General features: G+C 33.9%; 1 protein-coding gene across 5 annotated transcripts in view; it reads left to right on the top strand.

The window, feature by feature from the left end:
* Slik (Sterile20-like kinase) overlaps positions 1–21005 on the top strand; it is a 79343-nt gene that overhangs the window by 20711 nt on the left and 37627 nt on the right. For 2 of the 5 annotated variants that reach the window (XM_073990932.1, XM_073990928.1), the window contains exons 2-7: positions 17798–18319; positions 18383–18581; positions 18643–18953; positions 19011–19151; positions 20539–20614; positions 20687–20970. In XM_073990932.1, coding sequence (XP_073847033.1) covers positions 17996–18319; positions 18383–18581; positions 18643–18953; positions 19011–19151; positions 20539–20614; positions 20687–20970 — 1335 coding nt within the window. In that variant the 5' untranslated portion in view covers positions 17798–17995. Of the gene's footprint in view, positions 1–2011; positions 2267–16365; positions 17112–17797; positions 18320–18382; positions 18582–18642; positions 18954–19010; positions 19152–20538; positions 20615–20686; positions 20971–21005 lie in introns of those variants that run through there. The other 3 variants (XM_073990930.1, XM_073990929.1, XM_073990931.1) reach the window with 3 other exon arrangements.

Genomic DNA, 21005 nt, shown 5'->3' with positions numbered 1-21005 from the left:
CATATCCACAAAGTCTGGCGTATGGAACAAAAGAACTTTGAACTTTTTTGTTCCATATCTACACCGTTTGGCGTATGGTTCAAAAAAAGACAAAAACGAATTGTTCCTCTCATAAAAATAAGCTAATAAAAATTATATTTTTCGAAAGTGGATGAGTCCACTCCTTAAATAAATGTAAAGGAAACATATAACAATGGTCCCTAAAGCATTTATTTTCTACTGCAACTGTTTTATTGAAGCCCCCGAATTTTCAGCTCTACAGCAGCACTTGACATAAAGGAGGTGGAACACAATTGATCAAAAGTTTGTTTGTTAAAATGTTTTTTTTTTTTTACTAGGGGACCCGGCGAACTTCGTCTCGCGGTCTGTTAGAATTATTACTGAAGTCGATGGCTTTGTTGTCGAGTTCAATTGCAAATATTTCTTTGTTTTGAACTATTTAGGACGATCTTTGACGCAGATGCCCATTAGACAATTGTACTTTCTATAATTGTCAGTTTATCGAGAAAGAGGCTACTGAGAGGCAAAGTGTTTCTATTTTCCTCGAATCTCTGTCCCATAAACTGACAATTGGGCAACTGTAAATCGGGACTAAAATATATTTATTAAGCAAATAACATATTTTGCGACGCACATTTGAAACAAAGTAATATCGTAACGCCCCCATTCGTTTCATAATCAATGGTTTTCTTCTTATCAGTACCTCCTACTGGCTGGAGTGTCTGGCTGGTGTGCACGATAACTCTCGAACGGATCAACCGAACCGAATTTTGAACTTCGAAAAACCTTGCCCAAACTTAGTTGATCCATATTGGTCCATTCCTTCGGGTACCTCCCCCACAAAAGGGCGCAATCGATTTGGTCCAAACTTTGCAAATCGGATTACTCCTTCCGGATATAGATCGGGTTTGAATATGGACCATATCAATCTACTCCTTCGTGTACCTACCACACACCATAAATGAAGTTTAGGAGCTTCTCTCAGATAGTTTTGATATTTTTTCAGCAGTCCATACTTCCTGAGATACTGGCCTAAAAACTCCAAGAAACCCTGACGGCATCATCTAAACTGCCAAATCCTGAAGATAACTCTCGCAGGGAGTTTCTGATTGGTCCAAACTTTGCATATCGTATTATTTCACCCAGTCCAGTCCTTCGGGTACCTCCCACACAAAATTTGGGAAAAGTGGACTTTGAGGACTCGTCTCGGATCTATTTGATTTTTTTTTGCAGAAGGTTGTTTTCACGATTCCTATTACAACGGTACAATTATTTTCCGGAGTAAGTCCATGACACCCTGCCGGCACATGCTTAAACTGCTAGTATGAAGGATAACTCTCAAATTGTTCAACAATTTTTTCCAAACTTGGTTTAAACTCGCTGTTTAAACTTGTGTTTGCTTATTTCTTGTTTTTGGTCAAAGGCTGAGGATACAGCTGACTGATACTTTCTTACTTGTTTCTTTCCAATTTGAATATCATACTTTTTCGATATACATACATACGTACAGTGTTGTGCATATCAAAAGCAACAAATCTAGGATTTTGCAGTACTTTAATTTTTGGATCCGTTACAATTTTTAAAAATGTAATATATTGTGGCCAGTTGTTCTTTATTATGTACAGAGAGCTTCCAACAAGTTTTTTCTGTACTGTGTCGTTGGATGGGATAACAACAACAATAATAATGACTGATCCTCGAGAACGGGGATTGCAAAACAAAAGCAACAATAGAATATTATTAATAATGGCAGTGTCATCGGTGTAAATTAACTGTACATTTGACTGAAATTTGTCTTTTGGGGCATGGTAGTGTCATTTTAGAAAGGATTTGCATTTGTTATCCTAACAGGGTTGCCACTTTCTACCACTTTTCCCATGGTCTGGGGAAAATCTCATAATACCCTCAAATCAAACATTTTTTCCCTCATACAAACATTTAAATTTTAAAATATTCTTTCGGAAAGTGGATTAATATCAACCGTTCTTTTGTTTGCCGCATAATAAAAAAGTTAAACAACCGAATAGTGGTAAATACGATACATCCTGGTGTAAACCCCTTGAGGCCATTGGCACGTTGTGGCTAGAAACGTTGGGGAAACTTTAAAAATAATGCGAATAGAAACACCCAAGTATTAGTTGGGGCTCTTATTTCCGATACATGGCCCAGAGTACTTCGCAGAGGAAGTTTTGAAACCAATTTGAGAAGTTATACAGCTCCCAACTCAAACAACACAACGGTCAAGAACCCATTGTTTCAACCAACAGTGAGTAAAATATCCTCATATGGCTAAATAATACAGGTTTTTTATATTTTTTGTTATTAAATCTTATTTTTAATATAATTTATTGAAAATAAAATAAAAAGTCTTATTGGGTCGCTTAAACCATATAAAACATTGCATTTTCTACCAGTGTTTCATAAATTGTCTTCCTTTGGGTATGTCAATGGTTTCTTGGCCCGTGTATAACTTTTCAAATTGTTTTCAAAACTTCTTCTGCGAAGTACTCTAGGTCATATATTGGAAATAAGAGCCCCAACTAATTCTTGGAAGTTCCTATTAGCGTTATTTTTAAAGTTTCCCCAACGTTTTCTTCCAAAATGTGCCTATGGCCTTAAGGGGTTTATACCAGGATGTATCGTATTTACCACTATTCGGTTGTTTAACTTTTTTATTATGCGGCAAACAAAAGAACGGTTGATATTAATCCACTTTCCGAATGAATATTTTAAAATTTAAATGTTTGTATGAGGGAAAAAATTTTTGATTTGAGGGTATTATGAGATTTTGCCCAGACCATGGGAAAAGTGGTAGAAAGTGGCAACCCTGTTAGGATAACAAATGCAAATCCTTTCTAAAATGACACTACCATGCCCCAAAAGGCAAATTTAAGTCAAAAGTACAGTTGATTAACACCGATGACACTACAATTTTTAATAATATTCTATTGTTGCTTTTGTTTTGCAATCCCCGTTCTCGAGGATCGGCCAATATTATTGTTGTTGTTATCCCATCCAACGACAAAGTACAAAAACAACTTGTTGGAAGCTCTCTGTACATAATAAAAAACAACTGGCCACAATATATTACATTTTTAAAAATTGTAACGGATCCAAAAATTAAAGTACTGCAAAATCCTAGATTTGTTGCTTTTGATATGCACAACACTGTATGTATTTGACCATTAGCAATTGCGTTCCAGCTCTGCGGGAACTAAACTGATTTTCAGTGGGGGTATCAATATATACCTGGTGTTATGTTCTTACGGAGGTGGTCGATTGAATGAAAGACGATGTTTAAACATAACAATCAATTCATTTATTGAATAAAACTTTAAGTTGTTTTATGAGTTGAAATAAAGTATTAATTATGAAGAACAATGAAATATGACGAAATATGTACAGATGAGATGTCTATTAATTGGTGGTTGCAAAGTAACTAACTGACTGTGTACTGACAATGAATAGAGAGAGATAATAACTTAAAACTACTGATGCATGCAACACTGCTATGATGCTGCCAGATTGTTGCATTTTATTTGGTAGTACTAGGGTTACCCTAATATCTCCCCTTTTAAGTTTGAACCTGGGTTCTGGATATTACTTCAACTGGTTGTCTTCTGTGGATGATTCAGGTTGATGTGCTGTAGAATCTGTATACGGCAATTTAATGTTGAATTCTCGAAGTAATATGTCCAAAGGTGATAATTTATTTGATGAAGCAGAAGTATCGCCTATTTTTGTTTGAAGTTGATCTGCATGTACATTGATGCGACTTCCGTGTTTGGAATTATACTGGCTTTCCTTTTTCTGATTTCTGTCCATGACTGATGAACATAGATTTTTATGAACGTTGAATATGTTGTGAGTTTTTCTTCTTGAAGATGCTTTTGCGGTCGCTCCTTCCTCTTCCCTTTTTTTGAGTGCTGTTTTGACTTGTTTATTTGGGCTGGGATGAAAGTGAGCATTGAGTACTTGATAAACATTGTTCAATGACTTAGTTCCTGTGAACTTGATCTGATGACACCATTTTGCTATTGGAATATCCCATAGATTAAATTTCTCAATCCAATCTATGCCTAGGACATTTAATGATTCCAAATTTGAAATGTAACAATCCACAATTTTTGATTTTCCTGCAACTGACACTTCTATTGGAAAAAGTTTTGCAAAAAATGTAAGTTTATTGCCACCTGCATCTTCGGCGGTGTCTGTGGTTTCAAATGCATCCGGCTTTCCGATTCTTTTCCACGTTGATTTGGAAATTATGGTAATGTCTGATGCCGTGTCCAACTGTAGTTTCACTTGCTTTGAATTAATACTCACTGTAGCATATTTTCTTGCCTGCTTGATTTTGACTGGATCTGTTGTAGATACTGTTTTTGTGCTGAATTTTGTTTTGTTGTTGTTAAAATTCTGATGACTCACATTGTTCTGTTCTGAGTTTAGATCGTGGTTGGTTTTGCTCTGTTGATGTTTGTCGTTGTTGTGTTTTGATTTGCTCTGCCTGTGCATGCTGTTGCAAAATCCTTCTTTGTGGCCAATCTGTTGACATTTTGTACACTTGTGCTTGGAGTAGGGGCAATGTTTTGCATAATGCATATCTCCACAATACCAACATGCTGTTTTTGGTATCTTTTGTTTTTGTTGAGGCTTACCAATTTTGTTGCAGTGTTTTTGGCTTCCCTCAATTAGTGCTGTGTCACTTTTCAAATCCAAAATGCTTTGTGTTTCATCAACTAGCTTTTCTAAGTTGACTACTTCCTTACTTTCATTGAGATGCCTTAATAAACGGATTCTGATGTCACTGTCTTGTGATGATTTAAGACCAAGTATGAAAATTAAACACTTGAACTGGTCTATAGTTAAGTCATCCAGTTTAAAAAGTTCACACTGAAGATTGACACGACTGGCGTATTCTTTAAAATCTTCATTTTCCATCTTTGTGATTTGGAGACACTTGTATCGTAGACTTACTTGTGTTTCTGTTCTGCCAAATAGTCTTGTAAGATGTTTGATTGTGTCTGCCAATGAAAGTTCTTGAGGTTGTTTTGGTAACACGAAATTCTTGAATCGTTCATGAATGTGATTGGACATTTTTCTCCACAAAAGTCCTACTTTGTCTGCATCGTCCAGTGCACTTGCTTCCCTTTCGAAGATGTGTTTAAAACGATTGTACCACGATTCAAATAATAAACCACTGTCAGGCTCATAGTGAAAATCCGTCATGGAATTAGCTAAAGATTCCATGAGGTGGGCTTTTGCCACTGATGATTCACCTGGAATTGATGATGAAACTGTGTTTGCACCTTGTTGTCCAGCGATGATTTGTGTGAGTTTGTTGAGCAAATCCTGTTGATTCGCAAGTATTTGTAAAATATTCGCTTGTTCCGACATGTCTAGATTGTTCTAGTGTCTGTGTGTTTTCAGCCGTTACAATTTTGTTAGAGACGCTGCCGTTGTATGTCTGTATGTGTGTACAGCAAAAATGATGAAATTCCCAACGTTGTAGTGGTGTGTGTGTTGATCTGAAAAAAATTTATGTATATGTGAGACTGCAACCTGTTGTTTGTGTGAGTGTTGATCGCTGAAGATTTCTTGAAAATTCTTGTTAGAATATTCCTGATGAACTAGCGCCTGTGCGTTTTGATGTTTTCCTTGAAAACCTTCCTGCCACAACTTTTATTGTGTGCGATGTCTTGATGTTATTACGCAGCCTTGTTGAAACTTATATTTGTTCCAAAATCCTCGTCGCCAAATTGTTAGCGAGAATGATACATCTTTGTTCCAAAGTCCTCGTCGCCAAATTGTTATGTTCTTACGGAGGTGGTCGATTGAATGAAAGACGATGTTTAAACATAACAATCAATTCATTTATTGAATAAAACTTTAAGTTGTTTTATGAGTTGAAATAAAGTATTAATTATGAAGAACAATGAAATATGACGAAATATGTACAGATGAGATGTCTATTAATTGGTGGTTGCAAAGTAACTAACTGACTGTGTACTGACAATGAATAGAGAGAGATAATAACTTAAAACTACTGATGCATGCAACACTGCTATGATGCTGCCAGATTGTTGCATTTTATGTGGTAGTACTAGGGTTACCCTAATACCTGGTACTGCTCAAATTTTATACGACATAAATCGGAAGTTCATCTTTCGTATGGTATTATGGGGCGGCTGTGCCACCGCAGATTTTCTTGAAAACTACAAATGCTACAAAAATGCCGTTAAAAGGAAAATTGTGAGTTTAGCGATGATCTATCATATCCCAAAAGCTGGCATTTGTACCAAATATATCCTCAATCATATATTGTGTTTTTCAGGGTATTGCGAAAAAAGTTCATGGTAGATATATTTTGTTACATCTGGTTTGCCTTTGGTGATATCCAAAATACATTTTATACCGTTAAAAGACAATTCCTACAGAATAGAAATCCAATTAATTTGTATAAAAAAATAATTATAAATGCCAAGATTATTCATATTATGAAACAGGTTGGGGCGCCTATGCCAGGATGGGGTGGGGTGGATTAATGTGAGAAATTTGTCGTATTGACGTAATATTATATCTTTTGTATCGAAATTCAACATACCAACTTCAATTGAATTCTAGGATCTGTTTCTTGTCTTCAATTTTAGTATAATTTTTGATTTTTCAATAGATAAAACGTCCCTTTATTGTAAAATTTTGATATTTAAGGAAGAAGTATGGTAAATGAATATTTAGAGTCCCTTGGCGTAGGTATCCACGTCGGTGACAAAGCTGCCCCTTGGGTGGGGTGGGGCGGATTGCCCAATTTTTAGACATTTTGTAAATTCTCAAAAATTATATTTTAAAAACAAAATTATAAACATTTATATATCAAAACTTATAGCCAAGATATGCTTATATTTTTTCCAAAAATAATATTTGAAAAAAACTTTAACGGTGTTGATATTGGAACATTTTGAACAAAAACGTGGCACACCCTCCCCATTATACCATATATGCCACAACCTCATTTCCAATTAAATTACCTCTGAGCTCTAGATTTTTCTAATAACCCACCAATTTTGTGGATTTTGTACTTTTTTCCCCAAAACTGTGGAAACCATTTCCAGCGTTTTCATTTTCATCTTTTTAATCGGAATCTGACCGAAGCCACTAATAATCTTTACAAACTCTAAACTAAACTCCCTCTTTTTAACAAAGTTTTCGCTGTTAATTTTCTAAAAAGACGCTTAAAAATAAATGAAAATCGATTTGATTGTTAATAAAAAATGTCTATACAACTTTTAAAAATTGACAAAACAGAGTAGTACAATGGACCCTGACAGTTGGTGCATATACAATTTCACCAAAACCTGTAAAAAAAAGTGTCACGGTATACTCCTAACACGAAGCTACATAGAAATGTGTCAAACATTTTTTTGCAAAATTTTCGCAGATTTTCGCGATTTTTTTAGGTTTTATCCTTTTCTGCCATGAGACCATTCCGAATTGGTGCGAATTGTCAAAATCTGTTCAGCCGTTCTTGAGTTATAAGCGTAGTAACTAACATCATCCTTTTTTATATATATATAGATTATTATTATTCTCTTTATTTACAATCTATCCTCAAGGATAATAAGCAAATGATATGGTTATTTTACAAGTGGCAGAAATTATATACATCCAGTGACATACAGTATCGGCCAAAACTAAAGCACCCCCTCAGTACATATTTTTAAAATGAAAATTTTTTTAAGAAAACAAAGTTGTAATTTTTATTTGTATTTTTCATTTTCTTTATTTATATCCATATTAATAGAAAACATAATCAGAATGTATTCATAATGTAATAAACAAAAGTTAAAATTCAAAAATCATTTTAGGTCGTAAATGTAACCGGACAAAACTAAAGCACCCCCCTATTTGAAGTATAACAAAAACCATTGAAATCAATATTTCGTTGGGCCTCCTCTATTCTGGATGACACAATCACATCTTTTAGACATAAAGGATTCTAAATAATTAATTATTGCAGGCGAAATAATTGATTTTCGGAAAATTTAGCTTAAATCCTCAAAATACTGAAAATCCGAACTTATCGCTATATGGGGGCTATACCCAAACGTGGACCTAGGACAACGATCTTTGGTGGATATGTTTTGTGACCACTAGGAACCCTAAGTACCAAATTACAGCTAATTTAGTGGGGAAATATGGCTTAAAAATTCAAAATTCCGAAGATCGGAAGGTACCGCTATAACGATGCTATACCAAAACATTACCCGATATTGTTCATATCCATCCGAAAATGATACTACAGCCTCCTCTGGTGAAATACAAAATCGCTTAAGTTTAAAAATTAGAAAAAGAACGATTCACAAAAGAACGGTAGACGCGACTTATTCAGTCGACGACCAGCAAGAAACCTTTAATATCGACTAAAAGTGAATTGGATTAGAAAATGGAGGATACTGCTATTTTCCGATGAAGCTATATTTAATTTAATGTATTCAGATGGTAAAAGACGTGTACCAAGTGGGCAACTGTTAAATCCTAAATATTGCTTGTTGGTCGTCGTCGACTGAATAAGCCGACGTCTACCGTTCTTTTGTGAATCGTTCTTTTGCTAATTTTTAAACTTAAGCGATTTTGTATTTGAACAGAAGAGGCTGTAGTATCTTTTTTAAATGGATATAAACAATATCGGGTAATGTTTTGGTATAGCATCCTTATAGCGGTACCTTCCGATCTTCGGTATTTTGAATTTTTAAGCCATATTTCCCCACTAAATTAGCTGTAATTTGGTACTTAGGGTTCCTAGTGGTCACAAAACATATCCACCAAAGATCGTTGTCCTAGGTCCACGTTTGGGTATAGCCCCCATATAGCGATAAGTTCGGATTTTCAGTATTTTGAGGATTTAAGCTAAATTTTCCGAAAATCAATTATTTCGCCTGCAATAATTAATTATTTAGAATCCTTTATGTCTAAAAGATGTGATTGTGTCATCCAGAATAGAGGGGGCCCAACGAAATATGATTTCAATGGTTTTGTTATACTTCAAATAGGGGGGTGCTTTAGTTTTGTCCGGTTACATTTACGACCTAAAATGATTTTTGAATTTTAACTTTTGTTTATTACATTCTGAATACATTCTGATTGTGTTTTCTATTAATATGGATATAAATAAAGAAAACGAAAAATACAAATACAAATTACAACTTTGTTTTCTTAAAAAAATTTTCATTTTAAAAATATGTACTGAGGGGGTGCTTTAGTTTTGGCCGATACTGTACATAATCAAAATTATAAAATATACATATATGGCGAATAACAAAATTCCTTTACAATTCCATTTGAAAAAAATTAAAAAAAATTTTTACGAGCACATCTACGATTTTTGGTACAGAGGTAAAGGAAAAAAATCCGGTTTCAAATCTGCTCGCGTTCACGAAATTGGACAATGCGCGCAAAAGTTATAGCGGTTTTTATTCTCATAAAAAGAAAAAATATTTAAAAATATCTTTTTTGTTGTTGTGAGAAAATGTATGCATAAATCGTTAACAGCAGTCCATATCTATTCGTAGATGTTTAAATAGTTATTTAGTTTATTATTATTTTCGCGGAAAGTCAACAAATAATAAAAAAATTTTGAAGTAAATCCAAATTATCCTGTCCCAGAATCCGTACAAACCCTCAAAAAATAAATTAAAGAATATATGCGAAATCTAGACAATGCGTAGAAAAATATGATACCAAATTTATAGAGATTGGGTACATAAATTGCATATTATAGCAACAACAAAAGAGAAAAACTTATTGTTGGAAAATATTGTTGCAAATATTTTTTTGGTTTGATTCTAAAAATTAGAAAAAAATATTTGGGAGTTCTCCAACTATTTTGCTAAAATCCCATAGAATAATGAATGTATACAGTTAAAACTTCATCAAAACATATGGTTTACCATCGCGAGAGTTTAACTGATTACTGTGATAACTTATAAGGGTAAGAAATTAAGAGTAATATTGAAATTACAAGCATTCAATTAATATTATAATTAAAAAGCCTGTTATTCGCGAATTAGTTAAAGTCGGTTGATGCGCATCCGTTTTTGGATACAGCGAATCAATCTCTGTCAAAATTTATGCATATTTCGATGTTTTACTCATGGGCCATTGTGTGCCACCAGTTGCATCATACACTGCAAAAAACCTTAAAGTTGGTAAAAGTCGCGCAATGTGCATACGATTTTGATGCGCATCCGGTTTCGTCAGCGCCTATCAAAAATACGTCCAAATATACCAATTTTAATTAGATTCTTCAAGAACCGCGGATGTGCCTCCACATTCTATTTTTGGTGAAAAACCCATATTACACGCGAATCTCTGTAATTTATGACACGCGTTTTCGCAAATATTATAATCGCGTATAAAGGATTCCATTTACGTAAAAAAATTTCAAGAAAATCGCGGTTTAGTACCCGGATTTGTCGAAATAATTTTTTGCTGCTTTTCCTATTGTCAGGGTGTCTATACCCGCGGTTTTAGTGGATGGATTCGATCGCGGAAGTTCTCATTAGATCCGTCGCGTAAAAAAACTAAATTCACGCGGGGTACAAAGGAAATTAAATGGCACTTGTAAATTTTAAACGCAAAAAATAGGTTTTTTAAAAAAAATCACGCATCAAATATTGGCCTTTAGACTCCAATTACTAGGATGCTGTAAGGAGCACACTCATGAGATATGCATTAAACGATGTAGAATCATGAGTTCTTTTATCCTAATGTGAGTTTTGAATATTATCTTGTTGCGCGTCCGAATTATTAAAACATAAAAAAAACCCCGAAATTCCGGCTTCAAAATGTCAGCATCAATTTTAGGTGGATGCAGTGGATATATCGAAAAATGATACACTAGTATCATATTGCCCATGAAGTATTCTTTGAGTCTTTCTTTGGGCATATGTCTATAAAATGTAAGGTTAAGCCTAAAATCGGAAGGGAGCATAAAAAAATTTGTTGGCTTCAACCCATTTTTACCTATTTTTCTACATTGATGCCAACACAGCTTCCACGTAAATTAATTTTAATGGTCGACCTTATGGGATTCCTCCTAAAACACTTCAGTTTAAAGAATGTATATCATACTATATAGAATATGTTAACAGTTCGCGAATTCTGAAAGGGTGAAACTCGGATTCATCGATTGTAAAAAAATTTTGTTTTTCGCCATATGTACATATATCGGTTAATGGTTATTTACAAATGGTTACAAATCTATTAATTAATGCAGTATTATGTATTTTACAAATGTATTTACTTATTTAATGGCTATTTACAAAAAAAAACATCTATGAACGGAATGGGAGATCCAATACGTGATACCTTTTATGTCTTCGTGTTTCATCCGATGTATCGAGTAGAGATATTGCTAAAATATTAACATGATCGCTAAGTCGTTGAACATATTTTTCGCTATATTTTTTTATTTCCTCTCGAACCTTTAAAATTGATAAGTCTCTCCGAATGGAATCATTTCTGATATACCATGGGGCATTTGTAATAAGTCGAAGTGTCTTTGACTGGTATCTTTCAAGAATTTCTACGTTTGAATTACTTGCAGTGCCCCATAATTGGATATCGTAAGTCCAGATAGGCTTTAGAATACATTTATATAATCTAAGTTTGTTTTCAAGGGTAAGTTTTGATGATGGGCCAATGAGCCAATTTACTTTACGCGTTTTGATTTTAAGTTGATTGGACTTATTCTTTATGTGGTCTTTCCAAGTTAGTCGCCTATCTAATACCATTCCAAGGTATTTCACATTTTCACTAACAGGAATTAGGTTACCTCCTAAAGAAACGGGAGCACAGTTACCATGTCTCAAGGCAAATGTTACCTGTTTTGATTTGTCTGAATTAACTTTTATATTCCAATTCTGTAGCCAATCGTGAAGTTTTATCAGTTCGTTCTGAACAAATGTGGACGCAGTAACAGGACAAGTGTTTGATGCAACAATAGCTGTGTCATCCGCGTAAGTTGCTATCAAAATATTCTCGGTTGTTGGTATATCAGCCGTAAACAATGTATACAAAACAGGACCCAACACACTTCCATGTGGGATTCCTGCATTTACATCATAAATATTAGAAGTGAAATCATCGACTTTTACATAGAAAGTTCTGCTTGCCAGATAACTTTTAAAATATAGAAAATAAGGAGCCGGTAATAGTTTTTTGATTTTAAAAAGTAAACCAAGATGCCAGACACGGTCAAATGCTTGTTCTATATCAAGAAATACCGATGAACAGTATTTTTTATGTTAAAATGTGACATAAAGTGTTCCATGTGACAGAAATAGCAAAAACATGAAAAAAGATCCTATGGAACAAATCAACAATCTTTTGCATTTATAAAAATTGGCCATAACTTCTAGACTATAACACATATCTGACTAAAATAAACTCCCAATATAGTCTTTGAGTTTAGTTAAGTAGAACTGAGCTCTTAAAGTATTGGATTTTTGCACCACATCTAGCCTGTATGGACTAAAACATTAACTTGAGTTTTTCTCGAATCAGGCAAATGGCGTATGGAACACTTAAGCATGACACCGACGATATGATGATTGAGTTTTGAAAATTGATATGACTTCAGCCTCTTCAGGGATGTTCGTGAATCCACGTTACAGTCACTTGAGCTTACATATTTCACTCCCACATTGAATGAAATTTGTCACAGTAGAAGGCATCTTCTGTAAGTTCGGGAATATAATTCATACGCCATTTTTATACCCTCCACCATAGGATGGGGGTATATTAAGTTTGTCATTCCGTTTGTAACTACTCGAAATAATCATTGTAGACACCACAAACTATATATATTCTTGATCAGCGTGCAATTCTACATCGATATAGCCATGTCCGTCTGTCTGTGGGAATCACTCTAGCGTCCGAACGGATTGACGTAGGTGAATTAAATTTTGGGAAAATCTATTATATGTATGTACGTAGGACTTTTGGTATTGAAAGCGGGCTATGTAGGTCCACGCTTTCGTATAGTCCCCATACAAAATGACGCGTGACGCGTCGTCGTTTTAAGAAATTTTTAAGATGTCCCATTTTACCACCGAATTGGTTGTTATTTGGTATTTTGTGTCGCCAGAGGCTAAAAAACATTCCTGCCAAAGTTGGTTTATATAGGTCCACGTTTTGGTATAGCCCCCATATAACGCCCCATATAAAGTACGCGTCTTTTTAATATATTTTGAATGTATTCGTCCCATTTGACAACAGAATCGGTTCTAACTTTGTATTTTGTGTTTCCAGAGGCTAAGAAACATTTCTACCATAAAATGTTTATATAGGTTCACGTTTTAATATAGCCCCCATAGGACGATATCCCCCGATTTTCGGCATTTTGAAGGTTTTGGACTCATTATCACACCGAGATGGCTGAAATTTGGTATTTAGTCTTCGTTGGGGGTATAAAACTTTCCCCCAGAACGATACCTTCCGATTTTCGGTATTTTGAAGGTTGTGGCCACATTAATCCACCGAAATGGCTTAAATTTGTGGTGGAGGGTATAAAAAGTTCGGCCCGACCGAACTTAACGCTTTTCCTACTTGTTCTTGTTAGTTTTCGGATCGTTAGTGATGTTAAGCATAAGAGTGTCTAAAACAAAGATGTTTAGAGGAAAACTATATACGTTTTTTTCTCAATACGGCATTAAAGCCAACGGAAGCCAACTAGAAAGCAATGTGCAATAGTGTTAAGCGCCTTGAAATATGTCCTTTATAACAGCTGGTCCCTTGTGTTCTTTTGAAGCTTTAGATAATGTTTTTCTTCTTTAATAAGTAAGACTCTGGGTATACTAATATGTATACAGACCAGCTGATGTCATACATGTGAAAAAGCATATAGTGTAATATAGCCATTAGCAACCGACATTCGTCGTTAATTCTGTCGTTAAGGAGTTACAGAACCGCACTACTGACCTACCTATACTTTATTGTACGATCCAGGGTTTAAAATGCTAACGCCATATTAGCAAAAGCACCCAATATTTGCAGCTTTGCGTGCTAAAATTTCTTCGAAATATGTTTAGCAACAATGAACAAAGGCAACATGTAGCAACAAATTTCACAAAAATATTGCTAGCGATGCTGATGCTATTCGATATTGTTGCTGTAATAAAAAAGCATCGGAGATGCATACTCATATTTTGCAGCACACATGATCAACACATATCAGAAAAGAGAATAAGCAACAAAGTTTCAACGGCTTAGCCATGTTTTCAGCAAACAATTGTTTTTGAGGTCAGGGTTACCAGTGTAATGCATTAAAAATCACGATATAATTAATTCCAATTTTTCGTTCAAAGGACATGTGAATTTTTGGTGAAGCCGTTTAATATTTGTTTTTGTTAATTTTTAACAATTATAATTAGTATTTTTTATGTTTCACCATATGATGGAGGCATTTTGACATTAAATGACACCTTTTTATTACTGCGTTGGCAACTCTAACCACAAAAACACACTCGGTGGCTAATTCTCTGCGACGAATGGTCAGCCGACTGCTAAATATGTAGCGTGGATGTCGATTATGCCTAACGAAAAAAAAGATTATGCGTAAAAAACGAAATAAGCAAAAATGTACAAAAATAAATATGCGTTTGGTTGCTTATTTAGCCGTGTGTGTCAATATTGTGTAGCAGTTGAAGTGTGCAGCTAATGCTAATGTTTTTAGATGCTGGCTTTTAAACCCTGGTACGATCCTATTATTCAATATTTTCTTTGTCATTTTATTTTCTCTAACAATAATGTTTTTTTAAGAATATTGAAGAAGGGGAAAAAGGTCAGAACAGAATCAATCGTCGCTTGCTTTGCTTTCTTCCCCAAATGTCAAATTATAAAGGAATGCCAGAGCCTCTTTGCAAATCCGCCTGCGTTTCCCTTTAGAAGCTCTGACCAAGGCATATTCATATAAGGTAAATGCATGAATTACAACAACTAACAAATTTACAAAAACAACATTGTTGTTATTGAAAATTAATTGTCTAATGCGTTGTTTACATTTACGAAATCCACTCGATTTCAACTGTCAAATCCATAGATTAAACGTCAAATGAAATCCAGATGACCTACGGCCCGTAGGTCATTGTTATTACACGTTTACGGTGAAAAGTAAAACTTTATGGTCGCAAATTTCGAAGTTTCAAATTTCGTGAGTAGACCCTATTACATTTTGAAAACTAAATTTACAAAAAAAGTAAGTGTACAGCTGATTGTCACTTCTACCTTGTATAAATATGCCTTGGCTCTGGCATTCCTTTATAATTTGACATTTGGGAAGCAAGCAAAGCAAGCGACGATTGATTCTGTTCTGGCCTTAAGTGAGAGTCAGAGCTACCACTTACCCTGCGTTTTCAAATGACAGGACAGTTGACTTCATGTATTGATTGTCAAAATCCCACAACTTGCCTGTGTGACGTAGGCGTCCCGACAACTGCAAAAACAGTTGTCAAATTTTGAATGAAAATCATCGATTTCGTTTTGTTTTCCGTTTATATTTTTTGTTTTTGTTCATGTTCTTTTGTTTTCAACACATTTCAATTATTATCTTACTTATTTTTACAAAAATGCCAAAAATTTGTCTTCCCTACTGTCTGTGAAAAAATGATGGACAGCTGGAAAGACAAACGGCAAATCTATGTATGAATGTGTTAGTAAATCAGAGTTGTATTTGAAGACAAACTGTCTGGTGTAAACGCCTAGTTAATGTGTCGTGTAATAAAAGCTCTGTTCCAGAACTAAAAAGTTTTTACAATTTTTACCACTTTTACACATTTTGCGTTCCCGTACACAAAATTTATATAAAAATCGTTTACGACTTTTACAACTTACGCCAAAAAATAACTTCCTAAAAAATTGTTTTTGTAAAATTGTTAATTGTTTTAATTAATGTATCTATCTACCTTCTATTCTTCTTCTATATAGCTTAATACTATGAGAAAATATTTGATTCGTATTGTCGAATTTGTTGTACAACCGTATAAATTTGTTAATGTTATTTACTTTCGTCCCTTGAACGCATTTTACACTTAACAAGTTTTGTTAAACATGCATCATTTAAATTGTCAATTTCATACAATATCCGTGAAATAATAAATGACGTAAACTCCCAAAACATCTGTTTTAAGTGCAAATGTAAAATGTGTTTTGGCGGAATGAGAAGGTGTTACTTCAGTTGCTCAAAATCAGTCTAAACGTCAAAAGTGGTTCACCATAACGCATTACTGTGAATTTCTTGTTTATGTGATTTTATTCACAATGATATATTTTGACAACTAGTGTGATAATCAGCTGTTTTTGTTGTAGTACCTGTACTATTGTTCCATATTTCGTCGCAACCCACAACGCCGTTCAATGTGGAGAAATTTTTATCGGCGTCGTTAACTTCCTATGTTCTCTGTGGTGTTGTCTGATCAATCATTCATCGTTCCTGCTCCGAAAATATTTGTTTTTCTATAATGTTTTTTATTTACATATCAATTAAAACTTAGATGTTAATCGAAAACAACAGAATATTCACCAATCTTGATTAAATAGGTAAATGTTCCAATCCCACATACAATCGTATTTTTTTTATGTACGTGTGTATATATAGTGAAGTTTGAAGATTACCGACGACTGCAAGTTCCAGCTATTTTCAGTGCACATTACTTCTTGTGTTATATTTTTTATAAATTTGTTAGCTATCTACATACAGATGTACAAATTTTTTCCTATTATCATATTGTTGATGTTATTGAATTTGAAAAATTTCCAAATAATCATCTACGAATTTGGAATCTCCTTTATTCTAGTTATGTTCTTAATGTGAACGCTTATCACAGAAATATTCGTAATTATGGAGAATGTGAATAGTTACTATTAAATGTGTTTTATGAGTGTTTTTGCATTTCGGCTATCAGCGTTTTTACTTTATGACTGGATTGAATGTTGGGTATGTACGTACAACATTGCAACACATACTATGTATGGATGTTTTATCATATGTTTTCTGCTACTGCTCGGCTTCGATAACAAATGTGACGTCAATTTTCATTGCGCTCTATATGTAGGTAAGCGATGTCTGGAGTAGAACTTTTACTTGTCTATAGCAGGGAAAGGTACCATTAGAACCAACAAATGAAATTGTAGTCAAATGTGCTATTTAGAGGGTTCAACATAGCATAATTAGATTAAAAGAAGAACAAAAAATCATGAAGGAACAAGCGATGAGTGCAATGAAATAGCAAAAAATCAATTGCTGGTATGAAGAAATTGCCAACTAGTTAGTTACATTATAATATCTAGAATATGATGTCACTGCTTTATGTAATACAATAAGAAGGGGACTAGGCATAAATTGAATACTCTACCAGCTGGCAGATAAATGTTTACCACAGGGAGATCTTTAAGTCCTGATTACAAAAATATAAAGTTTGTTGGGCCGAAGTCCATACTTCCCGAGATATGGGCCTCTGAAGTTCCGAAAATTCCCTTGTTAAAGTAAGAAAAAAAATTTTAAATAAAAAAAAATGTTGTTCCCGTGCCCTAAATTGGCTCCTGTCCATAGGAGAAAGTCTCAAATCCCCGGCCGAAGGCCGACTACTTAGAAAAAACTTACAATTTAAAAAAATTAGATTTTTTCCGCCAGCTGGTAGAGTCTTCAATTTGTTCCAGGGACTGTGTACCTATAAGTTATATAATATTGAAATATGTTAACATCATCTAAAACTTCATCTCTGTTTTCTCATACTTGCAGAAGCTAAACACAAAAAAATATACTGTAAGAATTAAAGGTAGATGAATGTTGTCTAATATTGCGGAGAGTAAATTACATCTATATAAATGGAGCAGCATTAGACGCTTGGAAGAAGTCATTGTCAATTTCTAGAATATTTAAAGATTTGGCTATAAAAGACAACAAAGAGAGTTGAGATTAAACTTGTATAGGCTGGGCATGTCGTTCATCAACAATCTTAAAAAGGTCTTTCATTTGGGAAGCGGTGACACCAAAAAGAAACGCCATGGAAATAACATCAAAATGGATACTGACCCCGCCGAGATATGGGAGATCGTCGGCGAACTTGGGGATGGCGCATTTGGGAAGGTGTACAAAGCTCAGCATAGAGAAACAAAACAATTTGCCGCGGCAAAAATGTGCATTTTAGAAGCAGTTACCGATCTGAGTGATCACATGGTAGAAATCGATATATTGTCAGAAATCAGGCACCCGAACATTGTCGAATTGTATGAAGCATTTTTCGTAGAACTTAAATTATGGGTACGTATGTATATTTTTAATGTCGCATTGTGACACTAACATCAAATTATGATTTCAATTCAGATGCTAATTGAGTATTGTGATGGAGGAGCTTTGGATAGCATAATGGTTGAATTAGAAAAACCACTAAATGAACCACAAATCGCCTATGTATGCAAACATATGACAGAAGGACTGGACTTTTTGCATAAAAACAAGGTTATTCATCGTGATCTAAAAGCCGGAAATGTTCTGCTGACAATGGAAGGAGGTGTCAAATTGGGTAAGAAGATTGACTATAATTGTGTAGAAAAGAAAGTAAAAAGGTTAATAAACATTTTCAGCCGATTTTGGAGTTTCTGCCAAAAATAAACATACACTTCAGAAGCACGACACTTTCATAGGTACACCCTATTGGATGGCACCCGAACTTGTATTGTGTGAAACTTTTCGAGACAATCCATATGACCAAAAAGTTGACATCTGGTCCTTAGGTATTACACTTATTGAGTTGGCACAAATGGAACCACCAAATAGTGAAATGTCTCCAATGCGAGTTCTATTGAAGATACAGAAAAGTGACCCTCCGCGATTGGACCAGCCTTCACGGTGGAGTAAGGAATTTAATGATTTCTTAAAAAATGCACTCGTAAAGGTAATAAGAGAAAAAAGAGTGTTGTGGCAATTAAAATTATAATTATATTTTTTATAGGATCCAAATCAAAGGCCATCTACAGATACATTATTGCAACATTCATTTATTAACCGTGAACTGGATGCCAAACCAATCAAAGATTTGTTATTAGAATACAGAGCAGAAGTTGTTGAGGAAGTGGTGGATGATGAAGCCGAGGTAAAATATCTTTTTAAATAATGAATTTGAGCAAAAAATTATTTTTGCATTTGAGCAAAAAATATTTTTTGTGTGTTGAGCAAAAAGATATTTTTTGCATTTGAGCAAAAATAAAAATATTTTTTGCATTTGAGCAAAGAATTGTTTTTTTGCTCAAATTACCAGTAGTGTCCTTTTATCTATCCCATATTGCTAAAAAGATTGGTATTCATTACAATGCTGAAGGAGAATATATACATAAAGAGAAGCCAATTGAGTTGGTTCTGTTTAAGTTTTATGCCTTTTTCCAAAATCCTTTTGGACCTAAAAAAATCATACAACAGTGAATCGAAAATTACGCACTGATTTCTTTACTTTTTATAGTTTTGTAGGTGAATGTATTTGACGTATTAAAACTTATATCAAGAAACGATCAAGTTTAAAGTATAAGAAATTAATAAGGTAATTTATTGTTACAGGATTAAATTTTTACTTCGCAACTTGAATTATCAACAATAAATAAAAAAAAATTGTATAGTCCAGGTTTTACATCAGAAATCAGTGCTAGATATCTATGAATTGAATTTTCAAGATATGACTGATTTCAAGTCTTAACACATAATGAAGTAGAATACGTAGTAAAAATAGAATTTTATTGATTTGAATTACGCATAATTTACCATTCTGACGTGTTTAACTAAATGAGCGATATGATTTCTGCTGTTTCTGTTCCTATGTGGCAATCAAACAGAATGTAATTTATATTTGTAAGGTATACATGTTTATTGCCTCTTAATATGCGAGTGATACATATTTAAAAATTATGCAGAAATATTACCGAGATTTCTCTTCAATTTTATATTTTCAATGAATACCAAAATATGCCCACTTATATTCCTTTCTTAAATGTATATTAACTAAGTTCCTCATATTCTCTCTTACACGCCGCTAATTTACTTGTATGTAAATAAATTCTATAATGCACATAAAACTTTGTTGCTTTAGAGACTAAAACGTCAAGTGAAAAGAAGATCTCTGTATCAGAGGGTTGGTAAGTCATTTGACTTCTATGTTGTAAATATGAATTTCTTTTTGTTCCTTTTCTTTTCATTCGATGGTTTTGATAAAATTTAATTTTGATAAATAAATAAATTTTAAACGTAATAATAAAAAAGAGCAGAAATTTAAACCCTCTGTAGGGATGTACAATTCTATCAATAATTCGAGAATATCATAGGTTATAAATTTTAAAGAGCACTATTTTATTCACTTGATTTTAATAAAAATCTTTTTGCAGCTTTCATATATTTATTTATGTGCCTTAATTGTAGAACATACATACATATATATTAAAAAGTTTAAAGCTATGTCTAACCGAATAGGAAATAACAAATTTCTTTTTGTTTAGGAACCCCGCAACTCAGCGCTCCCACTAGATTTGGACGATGATTCCGCTTCTGTTCAGAGTCAAGACATTGACAAACGTAAGTATTCTTTCATATAACTAGTTTATCAATAATTTTTCACCCAACAATTTTTCCCAATATATTATTTAGTACCAAGTACCCTTAGAGATGCTAAAGAACAATCTCATACAAATAATATACACAGTAATAAACAAGATGCTGCTGATCATAAAACAGCAACAACATGCGAAACAAATTCAACAACATCGAGCAAATTGGCAAATGAAGATGATGTGGAGTCTTTGGAAAAGTCGAAAGAAGTTTCAAACAAGTCACAGCGTCCACCAACACAATTACAACAAATTCCGGAAGATATGCCCGTATCGGAGGCAGAAAAGGCGACAGCGCCAAATGTCACAGATGCGGATAAAAAGGTTTGTTATTGACGCATAATTTTAAATACAATACC

This window comes from Musca autumnalis, unplaced genomic scaffold, assembly GCF_047663935.1.
Source record: "Musca autumnalis isolate F117 unplaced genomic scaffold, ASM4766393v1 scaffold_5, whole genome shotgun sequence".
Taxonomy (NCBI): Eukaryota; Metazoa; Arthropoda; class Insecta; order Diptera; family Muscidae; genus Musca; species Musca autumnalis.
This window is presented reverse-complemented; position numbering and strand designations above follow the sequence as displayed.